The sequence below is a fragment of the Neovison vison genome, chromosome 12 (assembly GCF_020171115.1).
Source record: "Neovison vison isolate M4711 chromosome 12, ASM_NN_V1, whole genome shotgun sequence".
NCBI classification, from domain to species: domain Eukaryota; kingdom Metazoa; phylum Chordata; class Mammalia; order Carnivora; family Mustelidae; genus Neogale; species Neogale vison.
The window spans coordinates 95,247,882-95,261,971 of record NC_058102.1 but is presented as its reverse complement, the minus strand read 5'-3'; the positions used below and the strand labels follow the sequence as shown (position 1 = coordinate 95,261,971).

Here is a 14,090-nt window from a genome sequence, read left to right as displayed (position 1 = left end):
ACAGCAACCTTCTACCTTCCTAGGTATTTATTATATAATACATATATGTATGTTATACATATTTCTGTTTATACTGTTATATATATTTTATATACGTTATATATGTTTTTATATATATATTTTTTAAAGAACCGGATTTTTAATTTTATTTATTTATTTATTTATTTTCCTTTTTAATCAGAGAGAGAGTGAGCACAAGCAGGGGGGAGAGGCAGGCAGAGGGAGAAGCAGACTCCTTGCTGAGCAAGGAGCCCCATGCCGGACTCCATTCCAGGACCCTGGGATCATGACCTGAGCCAAAGGCAGCTGCTTAACCGGCTGAGCCACCCAGGTGTCTCTATATATAGTTATATATATTTTTGTTTTTTACATATATATGTATATATTTTACATACATATAAAATATGTATTTATTTTATATATATAATAAATATATATGTTAATAGCAACATAGTTTATAGTGGCAAATAACCAAAATGGAAGCAATTTTAGGGACGCCTGGGTGGCGCAGTTGGTTGGACGACTGCCTCCGGCTCAGGGCGTGATCCTGGAGTACCGGGATCGAGTCCCACATCAGGCTCCCAGCTCCATGGGGAGTCTGCTTCGCTCTCTGACCTTCTCCTCGCTCATTCTCTCTCTCACTGTCTCTCTCTCTCTCAAATAAATAAAATAAAATCTTTAAAAAAAAAAAACAAAAAAAAACAAAATGGAAGCAATTTTAAATAAGTTGTAGTGCACCTGTAATAGGTAATATTATACAACAGTTGAGTCAGATCTTAATTTACTCACGTGGAAAAATCTCTATGATACATTCTTTGAAAACAAAAGAACAGGGCACCTGGGTGTCTAAGTCATTGAGCGTCTGCCTTCCACTCGGGTCATGGTCATCAGGCCCTGGAGTTCCCTGCTTAGTGGGAAGCCTGCTTCTCCGTCTCCCATTCCCCTTGTTTATGCTCCCTCTCTGTCAAAAAATAGATTTTTAGGGACGCCTGGGTGGCTCAGTTGGTTGAGTAGCTGCCTTCGGCTCAGGTCATGGTCCCAGCGTCCTGGGATCGAGTCCCGCATCGGGCTCCTTGCTCAGCGGGGAGCCTGCTTCTCCCTCTGCCTCTGCCTGCCACTCTGTCTGCCTGTGCTCGCTCTCTCTCCCTCTCTCTCTGACAAATAAATAAAATCTTAAAAAAAAAAAAATAGATTTTTACAAAACTGTTAAAAGAAAAAAAAAACCCATAAACAACGACAAAAAAACACCTGGTTGGCTCAGTTGGTTAGCATGCTTGCTATTCTTGATCTCCGGGTCAGTGAGTTTGAGCCCCACTTTTGGGTATAAAGATTACTAAACAAACAAAAAAAAACATAAAACAAAAAACAAAACCCACTCGTGCTTCTGTGTTCACACGCACCATCCATTTGATCTTATTTATTTATTTATTTATTGTAAGTAAGCTCTTTGTCCCGCCTGGGACTTGAACTCACAAACCTGGAGATCAGGAGTCACTCGATCTCCTGACTGAGCCAGCTGGGCACCCCCTCGATGACATACAAATGTTTTTTTTTTCCCCTGATATATTCTTAAGTAGAAAAAGTAGGTTGCAGAACAAAATGCATGATGAAATTCCGTATTTGGATAGGAAAATTGTGTTATAATTCTGTTGTGTGTCATGTATACACATGGAAATGTCTGCAAAGATAATTTGAAAGTTAACAATGATGTTAAAAAAAGTTAACTTTAGGGGTGCCTGGGTGGCTCAGTGGGTTAAAGCCCCTGCCTTCAGCTCAGGTCATGGTCCTGGGGTCCTGGGGTCCTGGGATCAAACCCCACATCACATCGAATTGGGCTCTCTGCTCAGCAGGGAGCCTGCTTCCCTTCCCCTCTCTGCCTGCCTTTCTTCCTACTTGTGATCTCTGTTTGTCAAACAAATAAAATCTTAAAAAAAAAAAAAAAGTTAACTTAAAAAAACAATTAACTTTAGGGGCGCCTGGGTGGCTCAGTGGGTTAAAGCCTCTGCCTTCAGCTCAAGTCATGATCCCAGGGTCCTGGAATCTGATCCCCCTTCAGACTCCCTGCTTAGCCAGGAGCCCGCTTCTCCCTCTCCTCTCCTCTTCTGCTCTCTCTTGGTATCTCTGTCTGTCTCTCAAATAAGTAAATTTTTTTTTTTTAATTTTATTATTATTATTATTTTTAAAGATTTTATTTATTTATTTGAGAGAGAGACAGTGAGAGAGAGCATGAGCAAGGAGAAGGTCAGAGGGAGAAGCAGACTCCGCATGGAGCTGGGAGCCCGATGTGGGACTCGATCCCAGGACTCTGGAATCATGACCTGAGCCGAAGGCAGTCGTCCAACCAATTGAGCCACCCAGGTGTCCCTAAAAAAAAAAAATTTTAAGTTAACTTTAGGGGTACCTGGGTGGCTCAGATGGTTAATAAGCCTCTGTCTTCGTCTCAGGTCCTGATCCTTGGGTCATGGAAGCCTGCTTCTGCCTCTCCCACTCCCCCTGCCCGTGTTCCTGCTCTGTCTCTCTCTCTCTCTCTCTGTCAAATAAATAAAATCTTTTAAAAATTAAAAAAAAAAAGTTAACTTTTTGTAATCTTGTTTTAATATTGTTTGAGTAGGGTTTTTTTTGTTTGTTTGTTTGTTTGTTTGTTTGTTTAAAGATTCTATTTATTTATTTGTCAGAGACCGAGGGAGAGAAAGCGAGCAAGCACAGGCAGACAAAGAGGCAGGCATCTTAAAAAAAATATATATATATTTTTGACAGAGCCACAGCGGGAGAGGGAACACAAGATGGGGGAGTGGGAGAAGGAGAAGCACAAAGTCTGATACAGAGCTCGATCCCAGAACCCTGAGATCATGACCTGAGCCAAGGCAGAGACTAAACTCACTGAGCCACCCAGGTGCCCCAAATACTTTTTTTTTTTTTTTAAAGATTTTATTTATTTATTTGACAGAAATCACAAGCGGGCAGAGAGGCAGGCAGAGAGAGAGAGAGAGAGAGAGAGAGAGAGAGAAGCAGGCTCCCTGCTGAGCAGAGAGCCCGATGCGGGACTCGATCCCAGGACCCTGAGATCATGACCTGAGCCGAAGGCAGCGGCTTAACCCACTGAGCCACCCAGGCACCCCCCAAATCCTTTTTATTTTTTTAAAGATTTTATTTATTTATTTGACAGAGAGAAATCACAAGTAGATGGAGAGGCAGGCAGAGAGAGAGGGAAGCAGGCTCCCTGCTGAGCAGAGAGCCCGATGCGGGACTCGATCCTGGGACCCCGAGATCATGACCTGAGCCGAAGGCAGCGGCTTAACCCACTGAGCCACCCAGGCGCCCCCCCAAATCCTTTTTAAAAACATACTTATCAGGGTGCCTGCCTGGCTTCACTGGAAGAGCATGTGGCTCTTGATCTTGGGGTTGTGAGTTCTGGCCTCATGTTGGGTATGGAGATGCCCTAAATAAATTCATAAATAAATTTTTAAAAAAGTAATTATCAATATTTAAGATTCTTCCAAATAGATATACACCTCTAAATTCTGACTTGCAAAGAGGTTGAAGATATAATGCTAAGTGGAAAAGATACACAACAGGCGCCTGGGTGGCTCAGTGGGTTAAGCCGCTGCCTTCGGCTCAGGTCATGATCTCAGCGTCCTGGGATCGAGTCCCGCATCGGGCTCTCTGCTAGGCAGGGAGCCTGCTTCCCTCTCTCTCTCTCTGCCTGCCTCTCCATCTACTTGTGATTTCTCTCTGTCAAATAAATAAAATCTTTAAAAAAAAAAAAAAAAAAAAAAGATACACAACAAACTTCTAGAGGAGAATGTATGGTATCCGTAAAAATTTACATAAAACCAACCACGTTATACATTTCTCTATTGCTTAAGTTTGTTCATTTTTATTTTTAAGTCTTTTTTTTTTAAGATTTTATTTATTTGATAGAGCGAGAGAACACACGCAAGAGGGGACAAGTGGGGAGAGAGAGGGGAAAAGCAGGCTCCCCGCTGAGCAGGGAGCCCGATGTGGGGCTCGATCCCAGGACCCTGAGATCATGACCTGAGCCAAAGGCAGGCACCCAACCATCTGAGCCACCCAGGCACCCCTTAAATTTGTTCTTAATAGCAAGTTTTAATTTTGCAATCTAAAAAGTCCAGGAATCTTCTGCCTGTGGGCTCTGCCCCTGTGCTTTCATAAAAACACCCTTTTTGGCAGGGGAGGGAGGAAGAGGACCAATCTTTTATTAATTTATTTCCCTTTTATTTATTTATTTAACATGGAGTGAGGGAGCAAGAGACACAGAGAGCAAGCACAAGCAGGGAGAATGGCAGGCTAGGGAGAAGCAGGCTCCTGGCTGAGCAAGAAGCCCAATGTGGGGCTCCATGCCAGGACCCTGTGATCATGACCTTAGCCGAAGGCAGCTGCTTAACCGACTGAGCCACCCAGGTGTCCCAACTTATTATATCTTTCTTTTTAAAAGATTTTATTGACTTATTTGACAGAGAGAGATACAACGAGAGAGAGAATAGAAACAGCGAGAGTGGGAGAGGGAGAAGCAGTCTCCTCCCTGAGTAGGGAGCCTTACATGGGGCTTGATCCCAGGACCCTGGGATCATAACCTGAGCGAAAGGCAGCCGCTTAATGACTAAGCAACCCAGGCACTCCCAACTTATTATATCTTTTAAAGATTTTATTCATTTATTTGAAAGAGAGCACAAGTAAGGGGGAGGGGAGAGGCAGAGTGAGAGGGAGAAGCAGGCTCCCCACCTAGCAGAAAGCCCGATGGGGGACTAAATCCCAGGACACTGAGATCATTACCAGAGTGCCAGACAGATGTCTAATTCACAGAGCCACCCAGGCACCCAAGAGGTCCTATCTTTTGAAAAGATAAATGCAGACTCTCTCTGTTTCCCTGATGATCCTGGGTTTCGCTGTCCTCTTCTGCCTTTGTCTTTACCCTAACATTCACCTGTTGGGAAGAAGAGTGGGTGAACGGTATTTCCAGAATTCCTTATCTCCAAAAGATAATCAGAAATCATCAGAAATCATCTTTCTCCTTTTTTCTTCTTTCAATCTTTATTTTTCCCTTCTAGTATTTTTTATTTTTATTTATTTATTTTTAAAGATTTTATTTATTCATTTGACAGAGAGAGATCACAAGCAGGCAGAGAGGCCGGCAGAGAGAGGAGGAAGGGAAACAAGCTCCCTGCTGAGCAGAGAGCCCGATGTGGGGCTCGATCTCAGGACCCCGAGATCATGACCTGAGCCGAAGGCAGAGGCTTAACCCACTGAGCCACTCAGGCGCCTCTCTAGTATTTTTTAAATAGGTATTGGGGGTGCCTGGGTGCCTGTCGGTTAAGCGTCTGTCTTTGGCTCAGGTTATGGTTTTGGGAGTCCCAGGATGGAGTCCCTGGAGACCGCTTCTCCCTCTCTCTCTGCCCCTCCCCTAGCTTGTTCTCTCTTGCTTACTCTCTCAAATAAATAAAATCTTAAAAAAGAAAAAAAAAAGTGTTCTTTTTTACTGCTCTAAATCTTTATAAAGATTTTATTTATTCGTTTGACAGAGATCACAAGTAGGCAGAGAGGCAGGCAGAGGGAGAGAGGAGGAAGCAGGCTCCCTTCCGAGCAGAGGGCCCATGATCCGAGGATCCTGGGATCATGACCTGAGCTAAAGGCAGAGGCTTTAACCCACTAAGCCACCCAGGTGCCCCAACTGCTCTAAATCTTTAATTCTTAGCCATTTCCAGGCACCTGGGTGGCTCAGTGGGGTAAGCCGCTGCCTTTGGCTCAGGTCATGATCTCAGGGTTCTGGGATCGAGTCCCAAATCGGGCTCTCTGCTCAGTTCCTCCTCTCTCTCTGCCTGCCTCTATGCCTACTTGTGATCTCTGTCAAATAAATAAAATCTTTAAAAAAAAAAAAAAAAAGACTATCACTTTATAATCACGGTTTTCCCATTTCTAGGGTCTGGGTCACCATTTAGTATTTCCTCAGATGTACTGGCAATTCACTACATGCAAAGAATTTTGTAAAAATGTGATGTATTGTTTTCTTTTTTAATTTTTTAAAGTAATCGCTATTCCTGATGTGGGGTCTGGACTCAGGGCTCTTGAGATCAAGAGTCAGGGCTCCACCAGCTGAGCAAGCCAGGGTCCCAGTGTCACAGTATTTAAGAAAAAAAATTTAAGAGAAAAAAAGTGGCAGAACAGTGAGATGCTATGAAATGTCCTACTCAAGGGGTGCCTGCGTGGCTCAGTGGGTTAAAGCCTCTGCCTTAGGCTCAGGTCACGATCCCAGGGTCTTGGGATCGAGATGGGGCTCTCTACGAAGCAGGGAGCCTGCTTCCTCCTTTCCCTCTGCTTACTTGTGATCTCTGTCTGCTCAATAAATAAAAATCTTAAAAAAAAAAAAAGTCATATTTAAATCTGGTTGAATTATAAAACTAAGATGTGGGGATTGAGAAGTGATTTCATGTACTATTTTAATTGGTGGATCAGTGCTTTTTGTTTTTTAAAGATTTATCTACGGGGTGCCTGGGTGGTTCAGTGGGTTAAAGCCTCTGCCTTCGGCTCAGGTCATGGTCCCAGGATCCTGGGACCCTGGCGCCCCGTGATCAGTACTGTTTTTATTATCTTCTCCATTCCTAATATAGTACTTGGCACAAAACTCAAATAAATAGCGGACAGCTTAAGATTTTGTGTTGTCCTCAGGTCTTGGCAGAAATTATCCCAGATTTCTTCTGTGAAATGTCTAGATAGTTTGGATGAGGTTTCACAACATTGGACAATTGGGGAAACCACGAGGGAAAGGACCAGGAAAACCACCTGGTTAGTTTCTCTCTCTGCTGCTTTGGGAAATGGATGTTCCTGTGGAGCTGGAAGGCCACTGAGGAAGGTGGACTGACTCAACCAGACCAATTTAGGGGTGAGCCAGAATGGGAAAAAAGAAGTAAAAAAAAAAGTATTAGTGTCATTCATAGAAGTCTGCCTAACCTATCCTAAGGTGAGAACATACCGTACCCTGGACAAAAATGTCTATTACAGTATTTGTCTCAGAACTTATTATAGATTATTCTCTGCAACAATCTATGTTAACACTGATTTATACTTTAAAACATTGTGTTTTGTAGTTGGCCTGTAAACTTAATAAGGTCTTTTTTATTTAATAAAAGCTGACATTTACAGGTCTTAAAAAATAAAAATCTTGGGACACCTGGGTGGCTCAGTGGGTTAAAGCCTCTGCCTTTGGCTCAGGTCATGATCCCAGAGTCCTGGGATGGAGTCCCACATCAGGCTCCTTGCTAGGCAGGGAGCCTCCTTCTCCCTCTGCCTCTGCCTGCCTCTCTGCCTGCCTGTGCTCGCTCTCTCTCCCTCTCTCTCTGACAAATAAATAAATAAAATCTTTAAAAAAAAAAAAAAAACTAAATCCAATTTTTACTCACTGTACTACTGGTAAAATCAAGGTAGAGACAACAAAGGGTAAAGTGGGTATTTTTATTTATTTGTACTTAAACTATCCACCAACCAGCCAAACTGGTGCTATTATCAGATGTTAAAATACAAAATATCTTTCTACAAATACTAGAATTAACAGTTCTAGTAAAACCTCACAAGGGGCAGAGGAAATCAATGAAGCACATTGTAGCTTTACCCTTCACCATTAAAAACTAAGGCTGTTAACAAGAAAGCCTCAAAATCTCAAAATATACCATTATCCTTCATCACATGTCTTTGTATCTTTACTTCCTATTCTTGATGTTAGATTCTAGAGCCTGAGGATACCCACAGTAGGACTGTATCCAGTTAGCTAAGTTAGCTACAGCCAGAAACACCTGTTCCATGTTGTGCACAGCCAATGCTACTGAGAGCTTTGACTCCAATCGTACCCCCTCAATAGATATAGTAAGAATAATGGGAAATACAGTATTAAGGCAAAGACACAGGACTCTAAAAGACAAAACCTAGGAGACGTGACACAGCCATTGCCCAAAGCAAGATCGAGTTAATACTCGTCGTCACACATCTTCAGGCTGGATGTTCACAGAGTAATTTGGGAACAAATCCATGATTTGCTGGGTACTAAAATATTTAGCGGACTGCTGTATTACACTAAAGTTTTCCCCAGAAGTTTCTAGGAGGGACTCCAAATCGCTGACGGAATTTTGCTGGAACTGGATCTGGGGCTGCAGGGACTCCTCTCCACAGCTGTGGAGCTGGCTGTTCCAAGCTTGGGGGCACCAGGTCTGACTGGTCCAGGAGTGGTTGCTCCAAGACTGGCCATTCCAGGAGTGGTTGCTCCAAGACTGGCTGTTCCAGGTCTGGTTGCTCCAATTCGGGTTATTCCAGGTCTGGCTGCTCCATATTGGAAGGTTTGCAGAAGTGTTCATCAGGTGTCCCTGGTGGTAGGAGTAGAAGGCTGGGTATTCCGTGGCTGCTGTGCTATTCTGAAAGGGAATGGCAGATTACCTGAAAAGCTCGGAGGGAAATCAGAATTGTCTGTGGCAGAGGTTGTCCGGTTTAACAATAAAAAAAACTAAGAAGTCAGTGAAAAGAAACCAGAGGAATAAAAGCTTCCCATTACCTGAGTCACACTCTTGCTCTCCTTTGGCCAATGGTTTTTCTGCCACCTCTTACATTTCATTCTCTGGTTCTGGAACCAGGTCTTCACCTACAAAAAAAAAAGTGACAGGAAAATATAAAATACTGGTAGTGTGCATGTACCAGTATTGTTAACGTTTTTCCCCCCTAACAAGCACAATTACCTAAAATGGAGACTTCTAGAGTCCTTTCGGTAATCTGGAAACAATGCTCTGTTTATGAATGTCAAAGCCCCTCAAGTTAGTTGGCTTTAAAGATGGTCATGAGGAGTGGCCTGGGTGGCTCAGCTGGTTAAGCGTCTGCCTCTGGCTCAGTCATGATCCCAGAGTCCTGGGATCTAGACTGCCTCTCCCTCCCCGTTCTGTCCTCTCTGTCAAATAAATAAAAATCTTTTTTTTTTTTAAGACTTTATTTATTTATTTATCCGACAGAGATCATAAGCAGGGCGAAAGGCAGGCAGAGAGAGAGGATGGAAAGCAGGCTCCCTGCTGAGCAGAGAGCTCAGTGCGGGGCTTGGTCCCAGGACCCCAAGATCATGACCCGAGCCAAAGGCAGAGGCTTTAACCCACTGAGCCACCCAGGTGCCCCTAAATAAATAAAAGTCTTTAAAAAAAATAAAGACAGTCATGAAATGTTATCAAGATCCCACTTTTATATTAAAATTATTTGTAGGGGGCACACAAACACAGCACACAGATGTTAGTACGGCTCATCTGCAAATAAGCCTTTTTTTTCCCCTTCAAATAAGCCTTTTTATTTGTCACTGCAAGGACAGCAAAACACACCTTACCTGCTTTTTTTTTTTTTTTTTAATTTATTTTGCAGAGAGAGATCACAAGTAGACAGAGAGGCAGGCAGAGAGAGAGGGAAGCAGGGTCTCCGCTGAGCAGAGAGCCTGATGCGGGACTTGATCCCAGGACCCTGAGATCACGACGCAAGCCGAAGGCAGCGGCTTAACCCACTGAGCCACCCAGGCACCCCACCTTACCTGCTTATAGCTAAGGTTCAGAATGTTGGAAAGTTCTTGCATCTGCTGGAGGCTGAGGTATTTCTGCCTCTGAAATCGATCATTGAGGACATAGAGTTGGGTCTGAGAGAACACGGTCCTGATCTTCTGTTTCTTGCCCTGGGCCGTGTCTTCCCTCCTCCCAGTTCTCTCCTCTGCAGAAGTGGGCGGTAGTTTCACCTTGGGACTGGTGGAGGAATCGGGGCTGTCCTGAACAAGCAGATCCACGGAGGAAGGAAGAGGAGACACTGTCGGGAATAAAACATTTTTCTCTGAAACTTTCTGAAGATTAAATCATATTCACAAATTTATTGTTTCCAAAGTATTTTTGAAGTTCTCACAACCTCAGAATTAGGTAGTAAATAAAAACTCTTCCATGACCCTGAACACTTGGCTCACTTTTGTATGATGCCAACCCAGTAAGTGTATACTAGTTGTGGCCATTTCACATCCAGTGGACATGGCCAATAGCTTACCTGCTGGGAAGCAGAGTGGGACTCAGACTTTTTTTTTTTTAAACGATTTTAAGTAATCTCTACATCCAACATGGGGCTCAAATTGACAAGATCAAGAGTCACACATGTTCCTCTAACTGAGCCAGCCAGGAGCCTCCTTGAACCTCTTTGACAAAAGCTTTTTTTTTTTTTTTTAGATTTTATTTATTTATTTGACAGACAGAGATCACAAGTAGGCAGAGAGGCAGGCAGAGAGGCAGGCAGAGAGAGGAGGAAGCAGGCTCCCCGCTGAGCAGAGAGCCCGACCCTGGGATCATGACCTGAGCCAAAGGCAGAGGCCCCAACCGTCTGAGCCACCCAGGCGCCCCTGACAAAAGCTTTTTACTGCAAATTAATGCTCCAGAGCCCACACTGTGGCTGCTTAGAAAGTTGGGAATGATCACTGGACTCCCTTCTGTAAAATTAGTCGTATCATTTACATCAGATTCTGGAGACTCTCTAAAATCCACAGTTTAGGGGCACTTGGGCGGCTCAGTCGTTAAGCATCTGCCTTCTATCAGGCCGTGCGTGATGCCAGGGTCCTGGGATCAAGCCCTACATTGGGCTCCCTGATCAGCGGGAAGCCCGCTTCTCCCTCTCCCACTCCCCTAGCTTGTGTTCCCTCTCTCGCTGTCTGACAAATAAATAAACAAATCTTTAAAAATAATAATAATAAATAAAAATAAAATAAAATCCACAGTTTACCACTGCCCTGTTCCAAATACCAGGACTAGCAGGAACTGAGAATTCTGACAGGCTTCAGTTTCAGTACAAACTCTGCCTTTACTAGCTCTGGGACCACATTTCCGAAAGTATTTCTGTCCTTCACGGAGTTCCTTCATTGATTAAAGCAAAGTGACAGAGAAAATTGCTTAGCACCAGGACTTCACGTGTATCGACTTACTAACTAAAAATTTCTTTGGGATGTCTGAGTGGCTCAGGTCATGTCCTCAGATGGAGTCTGCATCGGGCTCCTTTCTCAGTGGGGAGCCTGCTTCTCCCTCTGCCTTCCACTCTCCCTGCTTGTGTGACAAATTAAGTCTTTAAAAAAATAATAAAATGGGGCGCCTGGGTGGCTCAGTGGGTTAAAGCCTCTGCCTTCGGCTCAGGTCATGATCTCAGGGTCCTGGGATCGAGCCCCACATCGGGCTCTCTGCTCAGCGGGATCGAGCCCCACATCGGGCTCTCTGCTCAGCGGGGAGCCTGCTTCCTCCTCTCTCTCTGCCTGCCTCTCTGCCTACTTGTGATCTCTGTCTGTCAAATAAATAAAATCTTAAAAAATAATAATAATAATAAAGTAAAAATGAATTTCCTATATTGCCTCTATTTGGTAGCCTCTTAAACTATTAATTGCACGGAGGTATTTATTCCCCATGCTCAATTTTAGTTGTCATGGAATAAAGACAACCTGTATGGGGCAAAAATTCACAATCTTATGCTTCCTTTAAGTAGATCTAGAAGGAAAGAAAGTGGGGCCAGACCAAGGACTATGGTGGGGCATCTCCTAACAACTTTATCTACAAACTTGCACTTGGCTTGCTAAGGAGGGCATGCCCACCTGCTTACGTCTACTTGCTCAAGCTGTTTCTCACGACTCAGCACTTTACTTCCAAAGTTTGAAATTATGAAAGGACATCAACCCGAAGTTTAGGAAAACAGCCTAACATTAAAATCTAACATTCCATTAAAGTAGTTGCCTACTTCCCCCTTCCGCACAGCTTTATTTTATTTTATTTTTTTAAAGATTTTATTTATTTGACAGAGAGAGATCACAAGTAGGCAGAGAGGCAGGCAGAGAGAGAGAGGAGGAAGCAGGCTCCCTGCTGAGCAGAGCGCCGGATGCGGGACTCGATCCCAGGACCCTGAGATCATGACCCGAGCGGAAGGCAGTGGCTTAACCCACTGAGCCACCCAGGCGCCCCGCACAGCTTAATTTTAGGGGCAATCATCATGTAAAGAACTTTTTAAAGTCTTAATTATCTTTACCCTAAGTCTTTAAAAAATGGTAAAAATTTACATTTTCATTTTCAACAACTCCTGCCCGATTTACAAAAAGTACTACCTTTACAGTGTCCTGAGCACAGCCCCCCGCTCCACCTGTAGTCACCATTTAGAAGCCAACCCGAGTTTCAGATTTGGGCTCTAGCCACTCTGTCAGCAGAGTAAACCTAGAACTAGCTACCATAAAATGGAATGCACATCTCCCCGGCATGTAGGAGAGGTGGGCATAGCAGGCTCCCAGGAACTCAGAACTGCCCGGGTTAGTAACTCGCAGAGCTCAGGAGTGGGAGAAGAGGCGATTACTGGTGTCTCACAAAGGCAAAAACGTTTCAAGAAGGCGAGATTCACAATTACCACGCCGCTTCTGGCACTCCCTTGAAAAAGACTAATCAGAAAGTTCAGAAGCTCCCCGCATCCCCCAGCTGCGATGCCAGGACTTCTGGCTCTAGCAGGGACACCCCTACTGCGTGCGCTCTGCACCGCGAGATTAAGACGATCAGCTCATTTATGCCGGCACATCTGCGTTTCCACAGTGCCTAGGCACCTCATCGCTCAAATACGCAGTGAACGGTCCAGATGCCGGCACCCCGGGGCCCTCGTCCCTCGACTGACAACCTGGAACAGGTGGAAGGGCTCAGCCACCAAGTTACAACCGAGACAGGTGCCGAGAGGATTCACTGGGGACACCTGCTACTATGAATGGCCTACAATTGCTCACGAGGGAAACGAAGGACCCTGACCCTCCTCCTGCTTCACGTTCCCTCAAGATCAGCTTTCCGAGGATTCGCGTTTGCCTTACCGGTCTCCGCGTGGGGCGTCTCAGCAGATGACATTTGTAGGGACGCGTAATTTTCTTCAGGCCTGCAAACCTCAGGCATTGTTGAAGAGTCCCTAGACCCGGGCGGTCTGGGGCCAGGCGGGCACTGGGGCGGAGCCGGATCCGCACTCATGTTGGGGAGCTGAGGGTAGAGGTGGGGGAAAGAGCAAGATTGTAAGGAAGGCCCAGGCTTCTGGATCCAGGTGGAAGAGCCGAGAGAAATAGAAAGACGTCCAGGTGTAAGAGTATGAGAAAGACAGAATGAAGGAGGTCACCCCCGAAAGGGCAAGAGCCAAGCAGCCCAATGGAGTCAAAGGTGAAGATTCTCTAGGCTCAGCCCAATGGAGTCAAAGGTGAAGATTCTCTAGGCTCTAGATTTATAAGGAAGGCTCCGCCATCCTCAGACCCGCCCCTCCTGGCAGCCCCACGCCCACACACACCCTTGGAAATTCTGGGTTAATCCTGTCTGCCAGTCTCACCAAGGCCATTGTCATGTAAAAGGTGGCTGCCGGGTAGTCCAGACTGGGTGGGGAACGGGAAAACGGGGGCCCCGAGACCTCGAGAGGGAAAGTAAGCCCAACAATTAAATATTTCTGGGTTCATCACGTTTCCATCTTTTCAAATCAGAGATGCACCTAAGGCTCCCTAAGGTGATCGAATCTTCCACTAGAACAATTAATTCCTTGATTTAAGACCCCTTAGGGTCTCCAAATGGAGCTACTGCTGGCAAAAGCTTCGCCCAGGGAGCTTGGTTTTCCTCTTCGAGTCCCCCTAAGGTCACAATAAAACACTTATTGTGTGTTGCTAAGGTGTCAATTGATATTAAAAATAGGACTTATTTTCAAGGTGTTCTCATTGTTTTTTTCTTTTTGGTTTGGTTTGGTTTGTTTTTTTTTTAGCTTTCAGAGAGACACAGAGCTGGGCAAGTCTTTCCCCCAGGACTGTTGTCTCCTTTTTAATAAAAGCCCGAGGAAAGGAGCTGTAGCCGCTGACCCGCTGACTTTGGTGCCTGCAGGTAATTACACATAGGCTATCAGTATGGGAAATTTATAAGTGGTTTTCATGTACCTGTTGCTCAGTTTCGTCATCTGTGCCTCCTTCTGTGTTGCTGTAAAAAGTAAAGAAAATACAGACCTAAATCCTAATAGTTCTCAACACCCATCACCTACAAATCGGGGCTCTTAAGAGAAATTCTATCCTT

At 44.7% G+C, this 14,090-nt stretch overlaps 1 protein-coding gene across 2 annotated transcripts; it reads right to left on the bottom strand.

Moving 5' to 3' along the window:
• Nucleotides 1–7,988: 7,988 nt before the first annotated feature.
• Nucleotides 7,989–13,150, bottom strand: NANOG (Nanog homeobox). 2 transcript variants are annotated; one of them, XM_044227678.1, is made up of 4 exons: nt 12,872–13,150; nt 9,560–9,825; nt 8,555–8,641; nt 7,989–8,417 (listed from the first exon to the last, which is right to left on the bottom strand). In XM_044227678.1, the coding sequence occupies exons 1-4, from the start codon at nt 13,020–13,022 to the stop codon at nt 7,989–7,991; spliced, it is 933 nt and encodes a 310-aa protein (XP_044083613.1). In that variant the 5' UTR covers nt 13,023–13,150. The 2 variants fall into 2 exon arrangements, with proteins under 2 accessions (XP_044083613.1, XP_044083614.1); XM_044227679.1 differs by having other exon boundaries at nt 7,989–8,369; nt 12,872–12,959.
• Between the last annotated feature and the right edge of the window lie 940 nt (nt 13,151–14,090).

Bases quoted from the DNA above. Each gene is read 5' to 3' on its own strand.
- NANOG (XM_044227678.1), bottom strand. From the start codon at position 13,022: ATGAGTGCGGATCCGGCTCCGCCCCAGTGCCCGCCTGGCCCCAGACCG. The intron at 8,642-9,559 runs GTAAGGTGGGGT...TTTTTTTTGTAG, and splicing joins TGAACCTTAGCTATAAGCAG to GTGAAGACCTGGTTCCAGAA. The intron at 8,418-8,554 runs GTAATGGGAAGC...ATTCCCTTTCAG, and splicing joins AGAGCAAGAGTGTGACTCAG to AATAGCACAGCAGCCACGGA.